We start from the raw sequence: 20,027 nt of genomic DNA, 5'->3' as shown, positions 1-20,027 counted from the left end.
GCCAATCACATGTTGAGAAAGAGTGAAACTGAGATTAATTTCTCGCGAGAGAAGCAGCGCAATTCACTTATTAAATAGAATTATTAAAATAATAAGAATGTAAACAAATTTACACAGCAAGAAGTAAACAGCTGTCTATGGAAGAGGACAACTAAAAGAAAAAGTCTCGCTACTGTATATCAGTGCAAGTAAAAGTTGTGAAGTTATTTTATACAGCTGATAAAGGTATAGAGAGAATTGAACATTTAAGCTCACATGTAGTCATTTTATAGCCTCGTCTATTGATGCTAAAGCGTATATATATTACCTTTACATATTTATTCATTTAAACTGCGTAATAATAATTGATGAACTAAAATTGTACATGTGTGATTGATAAAGGGTATAATAATTACATAAATACTATCTAAATCATACAAATTTATTATTCTAAATAAGCATCACTAAAAACCTGACGATTTTGTCTTTAAAAATAATTTGCTATGTAGTGACCTTTAATTTGGAGTAGAAACAGGTGGAGTGACTTTATCGCAGACGACATGTCACTTTGCTCACAGCTGATTGGTCCAAGTTCAGTTTGCAACCTCTTATCTTGAACATAACCTGCCCCGGACCAGGTTAGCCGTGGAGCATAAGTTACTATGGCGATATACACTGCTAAAAGCCAAACCACTTTCATGGTCCCTAAAACCCAGGGTTGACGCAAACTAAACTGAGACATAGCTGGCTAGGCACCTAAACCGGCTTCATGGTATAGGCCCCTGAAAGACTGAAACTTCTGTATTTATTTATAACAGATCTAGTGCGACATCTAGTGGCGCATTTCAGGACATTCAGGTCATTCCACTGACAGTTCCCTGCGTGAATCCGCACCGCTGTCAGGTTGGTGCGGATCTATGATGCTAAGATTGGGCTTCGCATGGTCTTCTACATCATCAACCGTCATCAAACACATCGCACAAGCTAGGCTCTTCACCGGATCCTTTCTACGAAAAGATAATCATACTTTATATAAGAGCCAGTGTTCTGGACAACAACAAGCCCTCCAGTTTAGCCAAAAGTCAGTTCTTGCCAGTACTAGATTGTCCTGGGACAACTGCAGGTAGGCACCGACCTCTGACACGGTCATTCTCCCAGGCTGATTGCTTCATGCGTGCTTGCACAAGCGCTTATGAAACGCTGCAGGTTTTCGTTAGCACTGTTGCTAACACAGAGACCTTGCCCAAAGACTGAATGCATTATGTTTCTAAACACTGCGTAGAAAATGCTGTCTAGATAGGCAGCTTACTAAGATATGAGACACAGCACTTGTTTACATGCCGTAAGTCGTATGCTTCTGGACTGTAAATGTTCCCTAAGTGTGTTTACAAATAAAAAGCTGTCATTCCCTGCCTAAACTGGATTGCTGGCAAGTTTAAGCTGGTTTTAGCTTCAGTAAGGGCAGCCACCTGAAAAAGTGCTCGAAACCTCTCTAAAACCAGGCTGGGACAGGACACTATGGAAGCATAAGGGTAGAAATATTCAATTTGAAATGTAATATGCAGCAAAGTTGGTTTAAGCATGTTTTGTTTTTAGCAGATTTGCTTCATTTTAATTTCATACTCCTTGCAAATTAAAGTCACAATGAAATCAAAATTGACAATTTGGTTGCTTTTTATTTTACAGTATGTGCACTTACGTATGCTTAAAGTGTACATACCTAAGAAAGTGCTGTGTAATATAAGGTAACTACATAGGTTAAGGTTAGGTTTAGGGGTTGGTTAAGGGTTAGTACCTAGTTATTACCCAGTTATTGCAATTACTATAAAAAGTACATTGTATGTGCATGGGGAACAGGACTGTAAAATAAAGTGCTAGCAAGAATTGCTATGTTTTATGGGATATTACAGTATTTATTATATGTTATTTATCTGTGCACACATTAAACAAAAAAAGATGCCCTTGTAATCTTTAATCAAAATAACTTCCCCTTACTCCTGCAGCGCCATCTCTTCTCTTCTCTAATGATGTGTTTTCCGGCGTTTTTTCCCTACATTTTTTCTTAGCTTTATGTCACTAATGGGAAGACATCACTATCACAACTTGAGTTTCATGCTGACTTTATGCAGTATGGATTTCATCTGTCCTTTATTTATTGTATTTTTATTATTTCCTGAGTCTTTGTTTCCTAAGGCCATCTAGTCAGTGGTGGCACTCAGTTTACCACAGTTATATTCTCTCATTGTTTTAGGTCTTCTGGAGCGGTTTTCTTCAGCATGGCATCAGGGAATGATGGACTGGACAGGTTAAAGACCCCGAAATACACCAATCGCCTGAGTAAAGAGAAGTCCTCCTATCTATTACAACATGCACACAACCCTGTGGACTGGTGAGTGACTCTTGAGATCTTCAGGCTTTCTGTAAAACACACAGCATCCTAAAAACTTGCAGGTATGCTATGGTATTCCTAATATAACTTCCCTTTATGTATTTTATCTTCTTTCTTCATTCATAGGTATCCGTGGGGGCAAGAAGCCTTTGATAAAGCAAAGAGTGACGACAAGCCCATTTTTCTTTCAGGTAACGTAATGTTATACTTGAAAACATATTGGATGGTTGGTCAATGTTTTATTACACAGAGTCTTATTACTTCTTACAGTGGGTTATTCCACCTGTCACTGGTGTCACGTGATGGAGAGGGAATCGTTTGAAGACGATGAGATTGGAAAACTCCTCAGCGAGAACTTTGTGTGTATAAAGGTGGACAGAGAGGAGAGGCCTGACGTAGACAAAGTTTACATGACATTTGTGCAGGTTTGGACTTGTAAAATGTATTGTTGTAACTTAAAAAGTGTCATGCTCATTGAAATAGAATTAATGCTTTCTGCCCAGGCAACAAGTGGTGGTGGTGGCTGGCCAATGAGCGTGTGGCTTACACCAGATCTCAGGCCATTCATAGGTGGAACTTACTTTTCACCCAGAGACAGTGGAAGAAGACCTGGACTGAAAACTGTGCTTTTAAGAATTATAGAACAAGTAAGAACTGAGACGGAAATTTCCTTGTTTGAAATGTCCTTTGTTTATGTATTCATCCTTCATTCATTTCATTTTTAAAAAATCTGATTTTATCTTTTCTTTTCTGGTTCAGAAGCCACAAGAGGGTGCTAAGGGGTCCGTATATTAATAATAATAGTTATAATAATATAAAAAATGTAAAAATTGACCAAATTGGACATTATTACTATTATTTTATTCTTTTAACAGTGATAGTTTTATGTTTTTCTTTAGGATTATAAGTCTTACAGTAGATTAAATTAATAGGATGTAAACATTTTCCAGATAATGTACCCTACCTAAAATTTTTTACACATTAATACTTATATTCAGAAAGGGTGCATTAAATTGATCAAATGTCACAGTAAAGACTTTTAAGTTGATACAAAAAATATATATAATAAATGCTGTTTTTTTTTATTTTTTTTTATTCATCAAATAATCTGGGAAAAATTGCATCACGTTTTCTACAAAAATTTTAGGCAGTAAAATTGTTTTCAACATAATGCTGGCACCAGTTTAGCATATTAGAATAATTTCTGAAAGATCATGTTACACTCAAGACTGGTTGTAATGGCTGCTGAAAATAAGAGATCAGTTACATTTTAAAATATATTTAAATAGAAAACATACATTTTTACATTGTAATTATATTCCACAATATTACTGTTTTTAATTTAATGATTACAGACTTTGTGAGCATACGAGACTTCTTTTAAAAAAAATAGAACAAATATTGTTTCACAGTTTAAATTTAAATTGATCACATTTATATTTACAAATGCACGTAGTGCACGGGGTCAGTGATATTCAAAACTATGGTGCTCTAATGTCTGATGACCTTCATACTATGTGTTTTAGTGGCAGAGTAACAGAGAAACCCTGGAGTCCAGTGGAGAGAAAGTACTGGAAGCCCTCAGGAAGGGGACAGAAATCTCTGCCAGCCCTGGAGAAACTCTTCCATTCGGTCCAGATGTTGCCAACAGATGTTACCAGCAGCTGGCTCACTCCTATGAGGAAGAATATGGAGGTTTTCGAGAGGCGCCGAAGTTCCCTTCACCAGGTAAACAAATACTGGGATGAATTGAAAGGATTGATAACCAAAAACTCGTACAATATTTACAGTCTGACAATTATTTGTTATTAGAACAGACTCTCAAATAGAAGGAACACAATATCCTCTTGACCACCTGGCTTGTGAGTTAATTACCTGACAAATATGCATCAACATTAATAATGAAAACTGGCCTTGTGCTTTTCTTTTCTTCAGTGAACCTGATGTTCCTGATGTCATTTTGGGCAGTGAATCGTGCCAGCTCTGAGGGAGCAGAAGCACTGCGAATGGCCCTTCACACTCTCCGAATGATGGCACTAGGGGGTATTAATGACCATGTGGCACAGGTGACATGCAAAAATTGGTCTGGAACATATGATGTTAAATATCTATTCTTCGCTTCTACTGAACACAATGATATTCGGTCTTTCAGGGCTTTCACAGATATTCCACAGACTCCTCTTGGCATGTTCCTCACTTTGAAAAGATGTTATATGATCAAGGCCAGCTTGCTGTGGCCTATATCACTGCTTACCAGGTGGGAATATGTCTGTGTGAGGTACTCTGTGTTTTCATGTATTATATATTTAATAGATTTTCTATCTCTTATCTCTCCAGATAATTGCTTATGTCCAGAAATTCATAATGAAACATTGTTCTGTACTTCAATAGACACAATAAGTAATAACTTATAGGTGTTATATTATTGCTCATTTTGTGGTTCTATATCAAAAGCCTAAGTTAAGATGATTTTAAGAGTTGTATAAGGAACCAATGATATATCTGACATTGGCTGTGTGTGGTGTTATCGTTGCTGTTAATCTCTACAGGTATCTGGGGAACGCCTATTTGCAGATGTGGCTCGTGATGTGTTGCTTTACGTCTCCAGAGACCTCAGTGACAAGGTGAGTCATATTCTCCCTCATTAGATCCCTCATTTGGCATCAGTCATGCTGAATCAGCACCGACCCACAAAAGCACTGAAAAATCGCCCAGGTCGATGCCCTTTTTGAGGTCATTCCTCTATTCTCTAGCACTGGGCGCCAGACATCTTGTGATGATGAATAGTTTGACGACACACACAATTAAAACCCCCTCAAATTTAGAAAATTATATTTTTGAAGATTTATGGAGTAATTAGGTACCAACAAACCTAAATCTAAAGCATACCGTGAACCTCATTTTGTTTGATTTTGAGAGTTACATTAGAGGTTAATGTTTCCCTTTGACCCAAAATATACACGTTTGTAAAAAAATATATATGTATTTGAAAACTAGATTCTCTCTGTACTGGAAATCATCCCATTGTCATTATACTTTCAACAGGTCCACTGGATGCTGAACTTATGTATATTTGAAATGTATTAACTAGAGAAACCAAGAAATAACGATTCCCTCAAGAAACCACAATGTAACTTTGAAACAGTATACAAGTGGCAAAAAATAAAAAAAAAAAATAAAACAAATTTGATTTGAGAATTGTGCTGCCCTCTGCAGTCTGGCGGCTTCTATAGCGCTGAGGATGCAGATTCCTTTCCTACTGTGGAATCCACTGAGAAGAGAGAGGGAGCTTTTTGTGTGTGGACAGCAGGAGAGATAAGAGAGCTGCTTCCTGACATTGTGGAAGGAGCCACAGGAGGCGCAACACAGGCGGATATCTTCATGCATCATTACGGTGTGAAAGAACAAGGCAACGTGGACCCTGCTCAGGTTTGGGAATTTGAGGTTTTTGATGAGAGCCAGAACCTTACTAATCATATTACACTGATTCTTGACTACCACACTGAAGCAAATAAAAGTTTAAGGATTCGTTAGACTGTAGTTGTGTCTGAAATCGCATACTGTCTAGTAGGTTGTTACTACATTTAGTTTGAAAATATAAACCTATTTCACAACTGTTAAAAAAAGTATAGTATGATTTTTTTTTTTTTGCAGTGGCGGCTGTTGGGTTTTAAAATAGAGGAGGCAGACAATTTTAGCGGTCATATTTTTAAACTACTTTAAAATGGCCTGAATATTTATAGAATATGACACAGACATCAAGACAATATATATATATATATAAGTTCACTCACCTAGTCCACTTGAAGCAAAAAATCCATCCTTTCTATTCCTTTTTAATAGCAGGAATTTTTATTATGTGCATTTACTGATTTGTTTTTTGATTCTTATGTTCTTGGTGTTTTTGTAGGACCCCCATGGAGAGCTGCAGGGTCAAAATGTGCTGATTGTGCGTTACTCAGTGGAGCTCACCGCTGCTCACTTTGCCATCAGCGTGGACAGACTGTCCGAGCTGCTGTCCGATGCCAGGGCCAAGCTGGCCGAGGTACGGAGAGCCCGCCCACCTCCTCACCTGGACACCAAAATGCTTGCTTCCTGGAACGGTAAGTTTCCTGCATTCTGACTGGTAGAATAATGACCAGTGATATAATGACTAGTGTCATCCACTAATATACTGCTTGAAATCCCAAAACACGAAACAGGTAAAAGAATCAACGAAAGGCTGGGGCATGAAGAAAATTTGCAATGCTTGCATCCCCCGAAGCTATATGTACCCCCTTCCTATTCTTACGATTTTATTGATTTCACTTTGCGAACAAGGTCCAGTGTTCGACAAGCTCCGTAAATGTTTTTTTTTTTTCATCTGGGTTTGCCTTAATAGCAACACTATAATGTTAGAGTTCTTTGATGGGGTGCTTAGATGTGGTGCCAGGCTTTTAAAAGCCCACGGAGGGAACCTCTGTGTTGTGGTCTTTGCCCTCGTTGTCTTTAATGAAGGGATATCAAAGCCTTCACAGGGTGCCAAGGCCCCTTTGGAGCTTTAGCTGACAAAAGTGCTCAAAGAGTAGTGACTAATGAGCTGATATCTTAATTAAAGAAAGCATGAGACATTGTTTAATGAAAGTGTTCCTTCCAGAGCTACGCTCCATTACATTCTTAATGCATACAGACTGGATATTGCTACCTGCAGAGTAACCCTTGGCATTAATCAAACCTGATAGGCCCACTCGCATAGCCGTGAGACATGTCTGGGCTACAGGCACGCAGAGCTCTGACAGGACTATTGTTAGTGATCCTCGACCCTTTGAACACATTGTAATTTAGATTTTATAAACTTAGTGTCTCCTTTCGAAGTTCCTCTGTCTTGGTTGGCACCTATTGCACCTTTATCAAAGGTTTTTAGCTCTCGTTGGTGGAGAGTTTCTGTGGGGCAGAACACTTCCTGAATACTAATCTAAAATTTTGCAACAATTCGGAAGGAAGGTGGAGAAGTGATTTGAAATTGTCATGTGGTCAATTCACATGTAAATGCTTCATAGCTATGTTTCCATCCATCTATTTATTTAGTTTGTTTACTGAAGTACTTTTGCTGAAGGAAAAATGTAACATGGTCAGGTTTTCCAAAGCTTGTAATCTATCCATTCCCATTTCTTTGGTTCAGGGCTGATGTTGTCTGGGTTTGCTCGTGTCGGAGCCGTGCTCGGTGACAAGGCTCTGCTAGAAAGGGCTGAGCGAGCAGCTTATTTTCTCCAAAAACACCTGTGGGACGAAGAGGACCAGAGGATTCTCCGTTCCTGTTACCGTGGAAATAACATGGAGGTGGAGCAAGTGTAAGGAACATTTCTGGCTGTCAAAAAATAAGATGCATTCAGCCTGCCATAGCACTGAGGTTGATAGTTGTGGATTGTGAACTGTTTGTTTACTAGCCTACATATACTATATTTTAATTACTAAAATTTAATTAGTTTATTTAAAATGGGAATTTAAAAGAAAACAAACAAACAAACAGGATATTTATTCAGGCTTGTCATTGGAAAATATACAGTAGAAAGGACACTTGTTTTTACATTTTATGATCAAAGGTTGTTATTATTAACTAAAACTATAAAAAAAAAATCTGAATTGAAAATAAGCTGAAATGAAAAAAAAAAATCTAAATATTAGATATAACATTAAAAAGGTTAACTTAAAAAATAGAAATGTTGCCTTTGCAACTAACTGAATTAAAAAAAGTTCTAAAACGACCTAAAAATAAAATAAAAATAAGGCTAAATAAATAGCTACAATTACAAAAAGATAAATAAAAGCTGATTCAAAATAATAAATTCTCTTATAGTATATTAATAATACTAAAATTATAACACTGATTTTGATGTGTTTGTATGTGTCTTTACAGTGGGCCAAGAAAACTAGCACACATTCTGTCTTGCTTCCCAGTCTTAATTGCCTTGGCACATATCCTGCAAATGTAGAAATGACCCAGAATCAGCACTATTCAAAGCTTTTCACGTATGGAATCACCCACAGACACACACACACACACACACACACACACACACACACACACACACACACACACACACACACACACACACACACACACACACACACACACACACACACACACACACACACACACACACACACACACACACACACGTTCACTGGCCTCATTCTTGGGGTAACCTCTCATTTGTACCTCTCATTACCAGTCTGTGTCAGCACATCGGTCATCCCACAATGCTGAGTGCGCTTCTCAAGCCACACAGATCATTTTTATGAGTTAACCCACACACCATTTATCATTGATCTAAACTGGTTATATTTTGTGTTCATCAATGGGATAATGGAAAAAATAGCTTCATTGTGCACTTTGCATAATGCTTAATCAGGAACACTCCCTCTGTAATCACCTGATTGGCCTTACTTAAGTTAGCGTAGGATCTGATGTTTTTTCCTCTTGCAGTTCTGCTCAGATCTGTTTGTATAAGGGAGATGTAAAACTCTGCATCTGTTTGTTTTTAATCACCTTTGGAGGATTTCCTTACCGAGAATAATTTATCAGGAGTCCCAGCCAAAAGATGATTTACTGGGGAATTACTTGTGTTTCTGGCCACCTGATTTAATCCTCAAGAGGAACTACTCTCTTGCTTTGTTCTTCACTTTGAATATTCCACATCAACCGTTAAAAGAATAGTTGACAGAAAATGAAAATGTCATCGTTTACTCACCCTCATGCTGTTCAAGATACCATTACAAATTCTGAAAACTGTTCTGGTCACACTTTTCCATGCATTTAAAGTGAATGGGAGGCTGAAGCTTTCAAGCTTCAAAAAAGATCACAAAAGCACCCTAACTGTATTATAAACTGGTCCATGCAGCTCATTTGCTATATTCCAAGTCTTCTGATTTAAGATAGATTTATGTGTGTCAGAGTTATTTTTAGTTCTGTTTAAAGGTGCAGTATGTTATTTCTCAAAGTCGTTGCTGAACATTGTTGATATTTGAAATCAACCCAAACAAACACACCCCTCTCTTCATTGCTCCGCCTCCAATGCTCACCCTCCAATCCTAACTGCTCCGAGGCGGTCTATTCTCTAGCAGTCATCAGCTTGCACAACTCTTACTAGCTGGCATCCATTTCACACGCAATGCAAAAGTGGATCTCTATTTATCGTTGCAGAAGTGCAAGAAATTAAAGCTTTATGAAAATTAAGGCAAAGATGTTTAACGAACGACAAGGAAGCACAAAAAATTTACATACATACACAACAGTAACTACAAACAAGAGTTTGTTGTTAGTTGCCAACAGCCCAGCAACTCTAGACAAACAATGACACTCAAAACCAGTGTTACTCGCTTATGGAGCGGAATCAAAGCTACCACCGCGACTGTTTGCAAGCTATTCTAATATTAACGCAGGCCCTAATGCTCTTTCCTGATCATAACCTTTAATTTTCCAGTGATATTCTTATGAGCTTTTCTCTTTTGTAATGTCTCTCAGCCATCTCTCTTTCTACAATCTTTCTTCAAATCTCCTTCTTGCACGCTCTCTCTCCTTCACCGTCAATATGCCCCCTAATGCGATTTGGCTACAAGTTTGTTGTTTAGTCTAGTTGTGTCGGGCCAACCAACTTTCAAATAAAAACTTTCTATTTTCAAATATCGCTTACCTCCCCTTTAATTGTGTTTTGTTTTACCTTTTCCTGCCTGTGTTCCTGGTCATTATTAGTTCCCTTTCGAGGGAACTCAACACTTAGCGTGCGCCTCTGAAGTAAGAATGAAACTATTCCAATCCTGATTGGCGTTGCGTCCTGACGTAACATGTGACGGCATAACCGGAAGTATAAAGGTGACGCTGAAACACACACATACCAGCTATCGCTCTTCAGCAAGCGCTCTATGTTGAAACTGTCTGTCCTATTTATTGTTGTCTGTCCTTGAAAGTATGGTGAGTGAACAATTTACGAGATGTGTGCACCCCTGTCCTAGATTTATTACGGGTAGAGACACGCATCCATTATGTGTAAATTGTTTGGGAGTGCAGCACGCACAGGCAGCTCTCGAGGGAGCCGCTTGTGAGCCCTGTGAACACTGTGAAGCACTCCCACTAAGAGTGCTGCGCTCCCGCTTGGCTATTTTTTCTAAAGATGGCCAAGCTCGCAATCCGTTGCGGTTCAGGTCCTGCGTCTGTTGAGGCGGCGCGGAGGCTTAGATCGTGGGGATCATAGAAGGATCTAGCAGATGTGAACGAGACTGCCGAGGCACTTTCTCATTCGTCATCTGCGGATTCTATAACGCTCGCTCATGGTGCAGAAGCTGTGGCTTCTTCTGCCGTGACGAGTGCCCGGTTCTTGAGCTGTCTGCTTCCGAGGAAGTGGATGTGCTCAGCATCGGGAGCGCGGAACATGAGTCAAACTCGCCAGCTCATGTTCCCGCTTATGAGGAACTGGTGGAGGTTGTAACGCGTGCTGTGGCCAGACTCAACATCAGCTGGCCACAAGATAAGCAGGAGGAATCTCGTCAGAGTAAATTAGACGAGAGATTCCTGCAGCACCGTTTACAACCTCAGCGCCGGGGCTTGCTTTTTTCCCCAGATCTCCATTAAGAGATAGTTAGATCCTGGGAAAAGCCCCACTCGTCTCGCATCTCACATAATACATTGTGTGATTATAGTAATGTTGTGAGTGTGAGAGAGGCGGGGTATGGCAGGATGCCGCGTGTGGAGGAAGCTTTAGCGAGCCATCTTGGCTATTTTGCAGGCGTACCAAGCCGATATTCTCAAAGATCTAGATGAGGGGGAGGGATCAACACCTGCTGATATTGCTGAGCTAAGAAGAGCCGCAGATTTATCTCTCCATGCCACTAAGGAGACGGCCCGTGCTATTGGCCGCTCCATGTCAGCTTTGGTGGCCACGGAGAGGCATTTGTGGTTAAATTTGTCGGGCATGAAAGATAAAGATCGTTCCTTTTTGTTAGATGCTCCGATATCGCCTTCTGGCCTGTTCGGCGACCAAGTATCTACTGTCGTCGACAGGTTTCAGGAGGCGAAAAAACAGTCGGCAGCTTTTCAGCAGTACCTCCCCCGCCGGTCTAGATCTGAGAGGGCTGGTCCAAGTGGCCAGCCTCAGCCATCAGCCAGCTCCTCTCATCGCCTGGAGCAAAAGGAAAGCGTTTCCTCTCGAGCCCCTCCTACGGGAGCTTGGCAACAGAGAAAAACCTCTCATTCTAAATCCGCTGGCCAGAAGGGCGACTTGAGGGCCGTCATTCAGGCTAAGAGGGCTTCAGGAAAGAGGTCCTAGCCAGAGTAATAGGACCTCTAAGGGCTGTGTGTCCCCCCTCCGCTGTGAGGCAACCGAGGTTGTTTTCCCAGCGGAGCCCTTCGGAAAAAGATGTTGTCCCGCCGTCACTGACGCTTCGGGTCGCATCAATTACCAGCGAACGCACACCGTGGCGCTCGCCCCAAGAGCTTGCAAAAGAGCACCACCTATGATCGAAAAATCATTCTCGTCCGCTTCCTGCCAGTTCGCTGCTTCAGAAGGTCGAGAACAGTGCTCGAGAAACACCCGAGGCCAGCCTCGAGAGGCTGGTTCCCTTAGTAAATTTTTTGGAGTGGTGGCGCCTTCTTCCAAATATTTCTATATGGGTCCTGAATATAATAGAAAAAGGGTACAGACTGCAGTTCGGTCACCAACCTCCCAGGTTTGCAGGGGTGTTACCAACTACAGTGGTTCCAGAACAGGCTCGGGTATTGGAACAAGAAGTACAGGCTCTATTGGTCAAAGGGGCCATAGAATGTGTTCCCCTACCAGACAGAGAGTCAGGGTTTTACAGCCGATACTTTATAGTTCCAAAGAAGGATGGCGGGCTCAGGCCGATTTTGGACTTGAGGTACTTGAATCAGTCTCTGAGGAGGTTCAGGTTCATGCTGACGATTACCATCATTGTGAACCAAATCAGGTCCGAGGACTGGTTTGTCACAATAGACCTAAAAGACGCCTATTTTCATGTCTCCATCCTTCCATGTCACAGGAGGTACCTAAGGTTTGCTTTCGGGGGCGAAGCATATCAATATCGGGTTCTTCCGTTCGGCCTAGCACTCTCTCCCCGCACGTTCACGAAGTGTATGGATGCAGCTCTGGCTCCTCTCAGACTCCAGGGCATTCGTATACTGAATTATATCGACGACTGGCTTATATTGGCCCAGTCTCGGGAAATGGCAGTTCGGCATCGAGATGTCATCCTTGGCCACATTCAGAATTTGGGGTTGAGACTCAACACGAAAAAGAGCGTGTTCGAACCAGCTCAGGAAACAACGTTTCTGGGTGTGGTATGGAATTCGATTACGATGCGGGCACACATGTCTCCCGCACGTGTCCAGTCCATCCTAAATATGGTTTCAGGAGTAAAGCTAGGTCAGGCCATCACTGTGAAGCAATTTCAAAGAATGCTGGGCCTCATGGCAGCGGCATCCAACATTTTACCTTTGGGCCTTCTACATATGAGGCCCCTTCAGTGGTGGCTAAAAGCCAAGGGGTTTTCTCCCAAGGGGAATCCGTTTCGTATGATCAGAGTAACGCGCAGATCCCTTCGTTCTCACAAATATGACAGGAACCAAGGTTTCTTCCATATTTGTAGAGAACGAGGTTTGTAGAGAACGAGGCTCCCAAGGGCCAGTGTTGGGAGCGTCATGTCGCCGGAAAGCCGATTCGACAGACGCCTCCCTCACTGGCTGGGGCACGGTCATGGAGGGCCACTTTGCCAGGGGTCTGTGGCAGGACCATCATCATTCTTGGCACATAAACTGTCTAGAGATGATGGCTGTGTTCAGGGCTTTGAGGAGCTTCCTTACAGACATCAGAGGTTACCACGTCTTAGTACGATCAGACAATACATCAGTGGTAGTTTATCTGAACCGACAAGGGGGACTCAGATCGCACCCTCTGTGCAGACTGGCGCATCCGATTATTCTTTGGTCCCAGGGGAAAATACTGTCTATCAGAGCAATGTATATTCCGGGGGTTCAGAATCAGGGAGCAGACATCCTTTCAAGGCAGGGGCTGAGGCCCGGGGAATGGAGACTTCATCCAGATGTGGTGAAGTTAATATGGGAGAGGTTTGGACCAATGGAAGTGGATCTATTTGCGTCTCGAGAGACGTCCCACTGCCCACTTTGGTTCTCCCTCTCACATCCAGCCCCACTGGGGTTGGATGCTGTGATACAGGCCTGGCCGAGGCTTCGCCTGTACGCATTTCCCCCGATCGCTCTGCTTCCGGAAGTCTTGGAGAGGGTCCGTCAAGAGGGCATCAGTCTACTTCTGGTTGCCCCAATGTGGCCGACCCGAGTGTGGTTTTCAGACATGATATCACTCCTGATAGCTCCGCCATGGCAGATTCCTCTGGGGAGGGATCTGTTGTCTCAGGCGGAGGGCACAATCTTCCACCCTCACCCGGAGCTGTGAAAACTGTGGGTCTGGCCTCTGAGGGGGTTCAGTACCTAAATGCTGGTCTATCAGCTGGGGTTGTTGAAACCATACTTAGCTCTAGGGCTCCGTCTACTAGGAGATTATATGGCCTCAAGTGGAATGTATTTGTCACTTGGTGTAGAGAACAGGAGTTAGATCCAGTAAACTGCCCGGTGGCTTCAGTTCCGGAGTTTTTGCAAGATCGGTTCACTGCGGGTCTCTCCCCTTCCACGCTTACGTGGCTGCTATTGCGGCTTTCCACGCACCATTAAGTGATGGGCCTCTGGGGAGGAACCAGTTGGTCATAAGTTTTCTCCGTGGTACTTGGAGGATGAGACCGACAACCAGGTCCAGGGTTCCTGTCTGGGACCTGGCGGTGGTTCTCGAAGGGTTACCCCTGGCCCCCTTCGAACCTCTGCAGTCCGCTTCGCCTAGGGATCTTACGCTAAAAATGGTATTTCTCTTAGCGATTACCTTTCTTAAGAGGGTGGGAGATCTCCAAGCCCTGGCAGTGACACCAGCTTGCTTGGAGTTTGCCCCTGGCAGAGTTAAAGCCTTTTTGCACCCGAGTCCGGGCTACGTGCCTAAGGTTTCTACGAATATGGCTCGGTCCACGGTCCTTCAGGCATTCCATCCTCCACCTCATGTGTCGGCAGAAGAAGAGAAGCTTCATTTGCTCTGCCCCGTCAGAGCTTTGAGCGTGTTCCCTCGAGAGGTCCTCTTCTTGGAGGAGGTCGGACCAATTATTGGTGTGTTTTGGGTCACCTAAGAAGGGGCTCCCGGCATCCAAGCAAACTATTAGTAATTGGATTGTTCAGGCTATTACCTCGGCTTACAAGGTGCGCGACTTGCCTTCACCTTTAGCTGTTAGGGCTCATAGGACTAGAGGCGTGGCTTCCTCTAGGGCCCTCCTTTCGGGAGTGCCGCACCAGGAGATCTGTGAGGCAGCCGGCTGGGCTACCCCACACACTTTTATTAGGTTTTACAGTTTACACCTCCCTAGTACACCTGTAGCACACGTGCTTTCGTCCTAGTTGAGTGCCTGAATCAGTTTCACTCCGGGACAGGCCTTTTCGGTGCGTGGCCTAGTGGGCATTCGTTCCCCAAAGTGTCGAGTTCTCGACGCAGTGTTGAGTTCCCTCGAAAGCAACGTCTCGGGTTATGACTATAACCCTTGTTCCCTGAGAAGGGAACGAGACACTGCGTCGCTCTGCCACACCCCTCGAGGCCTTAGAGCGTCTTGCTTCAACGCGAGGCTGGTATGTGTGTGTTTCAGCGTCAATTTTATACTTCCGGTTATGCCGTCACATGTTACGTCAGGACGCAACGCCAATCAGGATTGGAATAGTTTCATTCTTCAGAGGCGCACGCTAAGGGAGCGTCCCCAAAGTGTCGAGTTCTCGACGCAGTGTCGAGTTCCCTTCTCAGGGAACATGGGTTATAGTCATAACCCGAGACGATTCCATACTTACTCATTAGTTCCACACCTGTTCTGTTTTCCTTTGATTACTCCTTGTGTTTATAAGACCTTGGTTTTCTCAGTTCGGTGTTCTCTGTTGATTATGTTAAAGTGTAGTTGCAGAAAATACAGAAAAATGTATTTTCCTGGTGTATTAAAATATTTTTGTATTTTATTCGGATTCGTACGTGTTCATCTATACGTAACAGTGTGAGAAGTAGACTGAAAATCTACATTATTCACTGATAATTTTCCCCTCCAGTGAGCTGTTGATTCAGTGAGTAAACTCTTGAATCAAATCAGTTTACTTTGTGAATGAATCATTCAGTCCACTTTTGTGAACCAAATAGACCAATTCAACTCAAAAGAAGGATTCATTCACAAATCAGACAAAATCTGAGTTTCATGACATCCACCCTAATGCTCCTTGTTGAAGATTTTCAATGAATAACAGCTTAACATCCACTCTGCTTCTCATACAATGTTGTCATATGACTTGGAATATAGTGTGTGATTCACATGGACCACTTTTATTATACTTTTATTGTGCTTTTTGGAGCTTGATAGCTTTATACTCAGTTCATTGTAATTGCCTGGAAAAGAGCATGGAAAACAGCCTCACCTTTAGTCTCCTGCGGAAGAAAGAAAGTCATGTGGGTTTGGAACAACATGAAGGTGAGTAAATAATGACAGAATGTTCATTTTAGGGTGAACTAATCCTTTAAACAGCCCTGTGCCATGCAGTGAAAACATTTAGAGAAAATCTGGCTTCAATGTTTGATACGAACGAGACAGGTTACCTGACTGTTGTAGTTCTCAAATGGAATTAAGGGCCTTTTATTGTAATAGAAGAAATATGCTATAGTATTTGGGCCAGGTAAAAATGTAGTGCCAGGTTTATTATTCATGAACCATCCAGTGGCTGTGCTGTTATTCCAAGGAATGTGGAAAATGGTCCAAATCTTGTTCAGCTGTATAAAAATCATACTTCATTGTGAGGAGATCTATCAGTTTGGAACAAGAAGCCCTCTGGCTCCTGAGATAGATAGAGGTTAGGCTTTTTTATGACTTCGGTCTCCTGACAGGTTTGTGTGGAAGTTATGATGTGGCTTTGCTGCACTTTGAAGAGACTGTATCACCTGGTGAGAATACAGAGAATGAAGGAGGAGGGAATGGAAAAATCCAGGGAGAGCTGTTCATTAAAAATTGACTGGCAGGCTGATTTGTTTTGTTGTCTCACTGGGAAGAAAAAACCCAAAACTGAAACAGAGGAGTCATATTTTTCGCTGAGCCCATAAACCCTGCTGTGGGTCGAGAATACCTTAGTAGAAACTTACTTCATAGTTCAATAAAGGGCTAGTTAGCATGTTCCAGTTAGCCCCTGCTGGAGACTAGCAGATCCTTTTAGTCTTGCAAGTTGCGAGGTGGGTGCTTTTACCTTTTGGCCCATGTCAAAGTCACAAAGTGTGTGTGTGTGTGTGTGTGTGTGTGTGTGTGTGTGTGTGTGTGTATATATATATATATATATTTATATTTGTTTAGTACCTAGTCCTAGTACCTAGTCACCAGGTTCTTCTCCAAAATCACCTGGCACTTATTGTACATGACATTTGAAAAGTGCATTAGGTCTGACAGCTTGAGGCAATGACATGGAAGGGGTCAAATGTTGAGTGCGATCTTCTCACTGGCACCTCATGGTATTTTTCATCCCTTGGAATGCCAGTTGTTTAAACTAAGAACCGTGGAAGTTAAGTTCCCAGCATTAGACCCACCTCGTCCATCCCGCTGCCGACACTGTGATATCTTCAGACCTGTCACTATCTGTTTCCTCACACTCAGCTGGCTATAGTGTCACCTCTGTTCAAGGGTCTAAGGACAAGGGTTGATGTGATCTGAATCAAATTTATTTTAAACTTCAAAGACTTTTGCAATCTTTTTCGGTGACACCACCTCAAAAGGAATTTTGAATGGATTTTCTAACCCAAAGGTCCTGCTAAATGTCTCTGTATGCATGTCACTCAATCCACAGAGCTTTTGCATCTTAAAGGGGACCTATTATGCTCCTTTTTACAAGATTTAAAATAAGTCTCTGATTAGTGTGAATGTGAATGTGGCGAGTAGGACGAGGCCGAGGGCCGTGAGAGAGCGGCACGAGGCCGGTCAAGTCAAGTCATCCTCATTTATATAGCGCTTTTAACAATGTAGATTGTTTCAAAGCAGCTTTACAGAGATAAACATATCATTTAAGGTAACAGAGATTGGTTTGGTTTTATAGTGGTTCTTGAAAAATGTTTTTTCCAGCTAAAGTTAGTATTGTTTGATTCACTTCCGTCTAAATGATCATTTGTTATTAAATTAGGGGCCGCTAAGGCGATATCGTTCTCTCTAAACAGACTTTAAACGTGAACCTGTGATAGACGCTGATGGCTTTCACATGCGCATTAAGAATTGATTCTATAGTTATGTGCGTTTGAATATATGTGCGCAGGTTTGTAATTCCTTACAAACCATGCCTAAACAAACTACTTGTCTTGTCTATAAATTTTGATGCAGAATTTTATTTTATCTTATCACTTTGGGTAGGTACGCGAACCGAAAAATTCCACAACCCTTTATCTGTAGAGTGGTATAGGGATCCTCCATAGGGAGAGGCTAGTTGGCACTTCAGCACTGCATTCTCATCAGGTCCAGGCGAAAGTCCTTCGTCAGATCTGGAAACGGCCTGGATCCGGCAGGCTGCGGGAAAACCTCGGGATAAACAAAGACACTAAAAATTAGCGTAGATGCCATTCTTCTTATGATGTAACAAGTACATCAGGATTTAAGGGAAGTGTTCCCAGTTCCGGCTGACCTAATCTAAGCAGCCTAATATTGAATTATAGAAGTCTATAGAGTGTTATGTGAATGCTAGGTCAAAGAGATGTGTTTTTAGTCTAGCTTTGAACTGACAGACTGTGTCTGATTCCCGGACAATGTTAAGAAGATTGTTCCAAAGTTTTGGTGCTAAATAGAAAAAGGATCTACCGCCAGCAGTCGATTTAGATATTCTAGGTATTATCAACTGGCCAGAACTTTGAGATCGCAATAGACGTGAAGGACTAAAAGGCGTTAAGAGCTCGCTCAAGTACTGGGGAGCTAAACCATTTAGTGCTTTGTAAGTAATCAGCAATATTTTAAAATTTATACGATGTTTAATAGGGAGCCAATGCAGTGTTGACAGAACCGGGCTAACATGGTCGTACTTCCTGGTTCTGGTAAGAACTCTAGCGGCTGCGTTTTGAACTAGCTGTAGTTTGTTTATTAAGCGTGCAGGGCAACCACCCAGTAGAGCATTACAATAATCTAGCCTTGATGTCATGAACGCATGAACTAGTTGTTCCGCATTTGTCAATGAGAGCATATGACGTAATTTAGATATATTTTTAAGATAGAATAATGCGGTTTTACAGACACTAGACACGTGACTTTCAAATGAAAGATTGGTAACAAAGAGCACACCCAGGTTCCTAACTGACGACGAAGACTTAACAGAGCAGCCATCAAGTGTTAGACGGTATTCTAGGTTATTACGTGTGTACGTTTTTTGTCCAATAATTAGAATCAATGTTTTTTCAGAATTTAGTAGTAGGAAATTACTAGTCATCCAATTTTTGATATCAGCTATGCATTCCGATAATTTTGTGAATTGGTGAGTTTCGTTAGGTTTGGAAGAAATATAGAGCTGAGTATCATCAGCATAACAGTGAAAGCTAATTCCATGTTTCCTTATGATATCTCCTAAAGGTAGCATGTACAGAGTGAACAGCAGCGGTCCTAGTACTGAGCCTTGTGGTATGCCATACTGAACTTGTGATCGATAAGACATCTCTTCATTTACTTCTACAAACTGATAGCGGTCAGATAAATATGATTTAAACCATGCTAATGCAATTCCACTAATGCCAACATAGTTTTCTAGTCTATTTAAGAGAATGTTGTGGTCAATGGTGTCAAATGCAGCACTAAGATCAAGTAACACTAATAGAGAGATACAACCACGATCGGATGATAAGAGCAAATCATTTGTGACTCTAATGAGAGCTGTCTCAGTGCTATGGTGCGGTCTAAATCCTGACTGGAAATCCTCGCAGATACCATTTCTTTCAAGAAAGGAACACAGTTGTGAGGATACTGCCTTTTCTAGTATCTTTGACAGAAAAGGTAGATTTGAGATCGGCCTGTAATTGACTAATTCTGTAGGATCAAGTTGCGTTTTTTTAACAAGCGGTTTAATCATAGCCAGCTTAAAGGTTTTTGGTACGTATCCTAGAGACAAAGACCAATTAATGATGTTAAGATGAGGATCTATGACTTCTGGAAGCATCTCTTTCAGTAGTTTAGTCGGTATAGGGTCTAACATACATGTTGTCGATTTAGATGAATTAACGAGTTTGCAAAATTCTTCCTCTCCTATGGCAACAAATGAATCAAATTTTACCTCAGGGAGACTATAATGCACTACCTGATGTGATGCTGTAGTAGACGGTTGCATAGTTATAATTTTGTCCCTAATATTATCAATCTTATAAGTGAAGAAGTTCATAGGGTCATTACTGCTGTGTTTCTTGGAAACTTCTGGGCTTGCAGCTTTCTTTTTCGTTAGTGTAGCCACTTTTTCAAATACATACCTTGGATTATGTTTATTTTATTTTAATAGGGTTGAAAAATAAGCAGATCTAGCAGCTTTTAAAGCCTC

General features: G+C 41.7%; 1 protein-coding gene across 1 annotated transcript in view; it reads left to right on the top strand.

Annotated features, from left to right (window-relative positions):
* Positions 1-627: 627 nt before the first annotated feature.
* The window catches only part of spata20 (spermatogenesis associated 20), a 46,385-nt gene continuing 26,985 nt past the window's right edge, over positions 628-20,027 (top strand). Inside the window, exons 1-12 of the mRNA XM_077200736.1 lie at positions 628-1,102; positions 2,231-2,368; positions 2,495-2,559; positions 2,639-2,793; positions 2,872-3,015; positions 3,895-4,096; positions 4,304-4,434; positions 4,521-4,625; positions 4,918-4,992; positions 5,585-5,797; positions 6,279-6,471; positions 7,530-7,698. Of these exons, the coding sequence (XP_077056851.1) occupies positions 897-1,102; positions 2,231-2,368; positions 2,495-2,559; positions 2,639-2,793; positions 2,872-3,015; positions 3,895-4,096; positions 4,304-4,434; positions 4,521-4,625; positions 4,918-4,992; positions 5,585-5,797; positions 6,279-6,471; positions 7,530-7,698 (1,796 nt within the window). The 5' untranslated portion in view covers positions 628-896. The remainder of the gene's footprint in view (positions 1,103-2,230; positions 2,369-2,494; positions 2,560-2,638; positions 2,794-2,871; positions 3,016-3,894; positions 4,097-4,303; positions 4,435-4,520; positions 4,626-4,917; positions 4,993-5,584; positions 5,798-6,278; positions 6,472-7,529; positions 7,699-20,027) is intronic.

Source organism: Siphateles boraxobius, unplaced genomic scaffold, assembly GCF_051911475.1.
Source record: "Siphateles boraxobius isolate OS27281-9 unplaced genomic scaffold, OSU_SipBor_1 46, whole genome shotgun sequence".
NCBI classification, from domain to species: Eukaryota; Metazoa; Chordata; class Actinopteri; order Cypriniformes; family Leuciscidae; genus Siphateles; species Siphateles boraxobius.
This window is presented reverse-complemented; position numbering and strand designations above follow the sequence as displayed.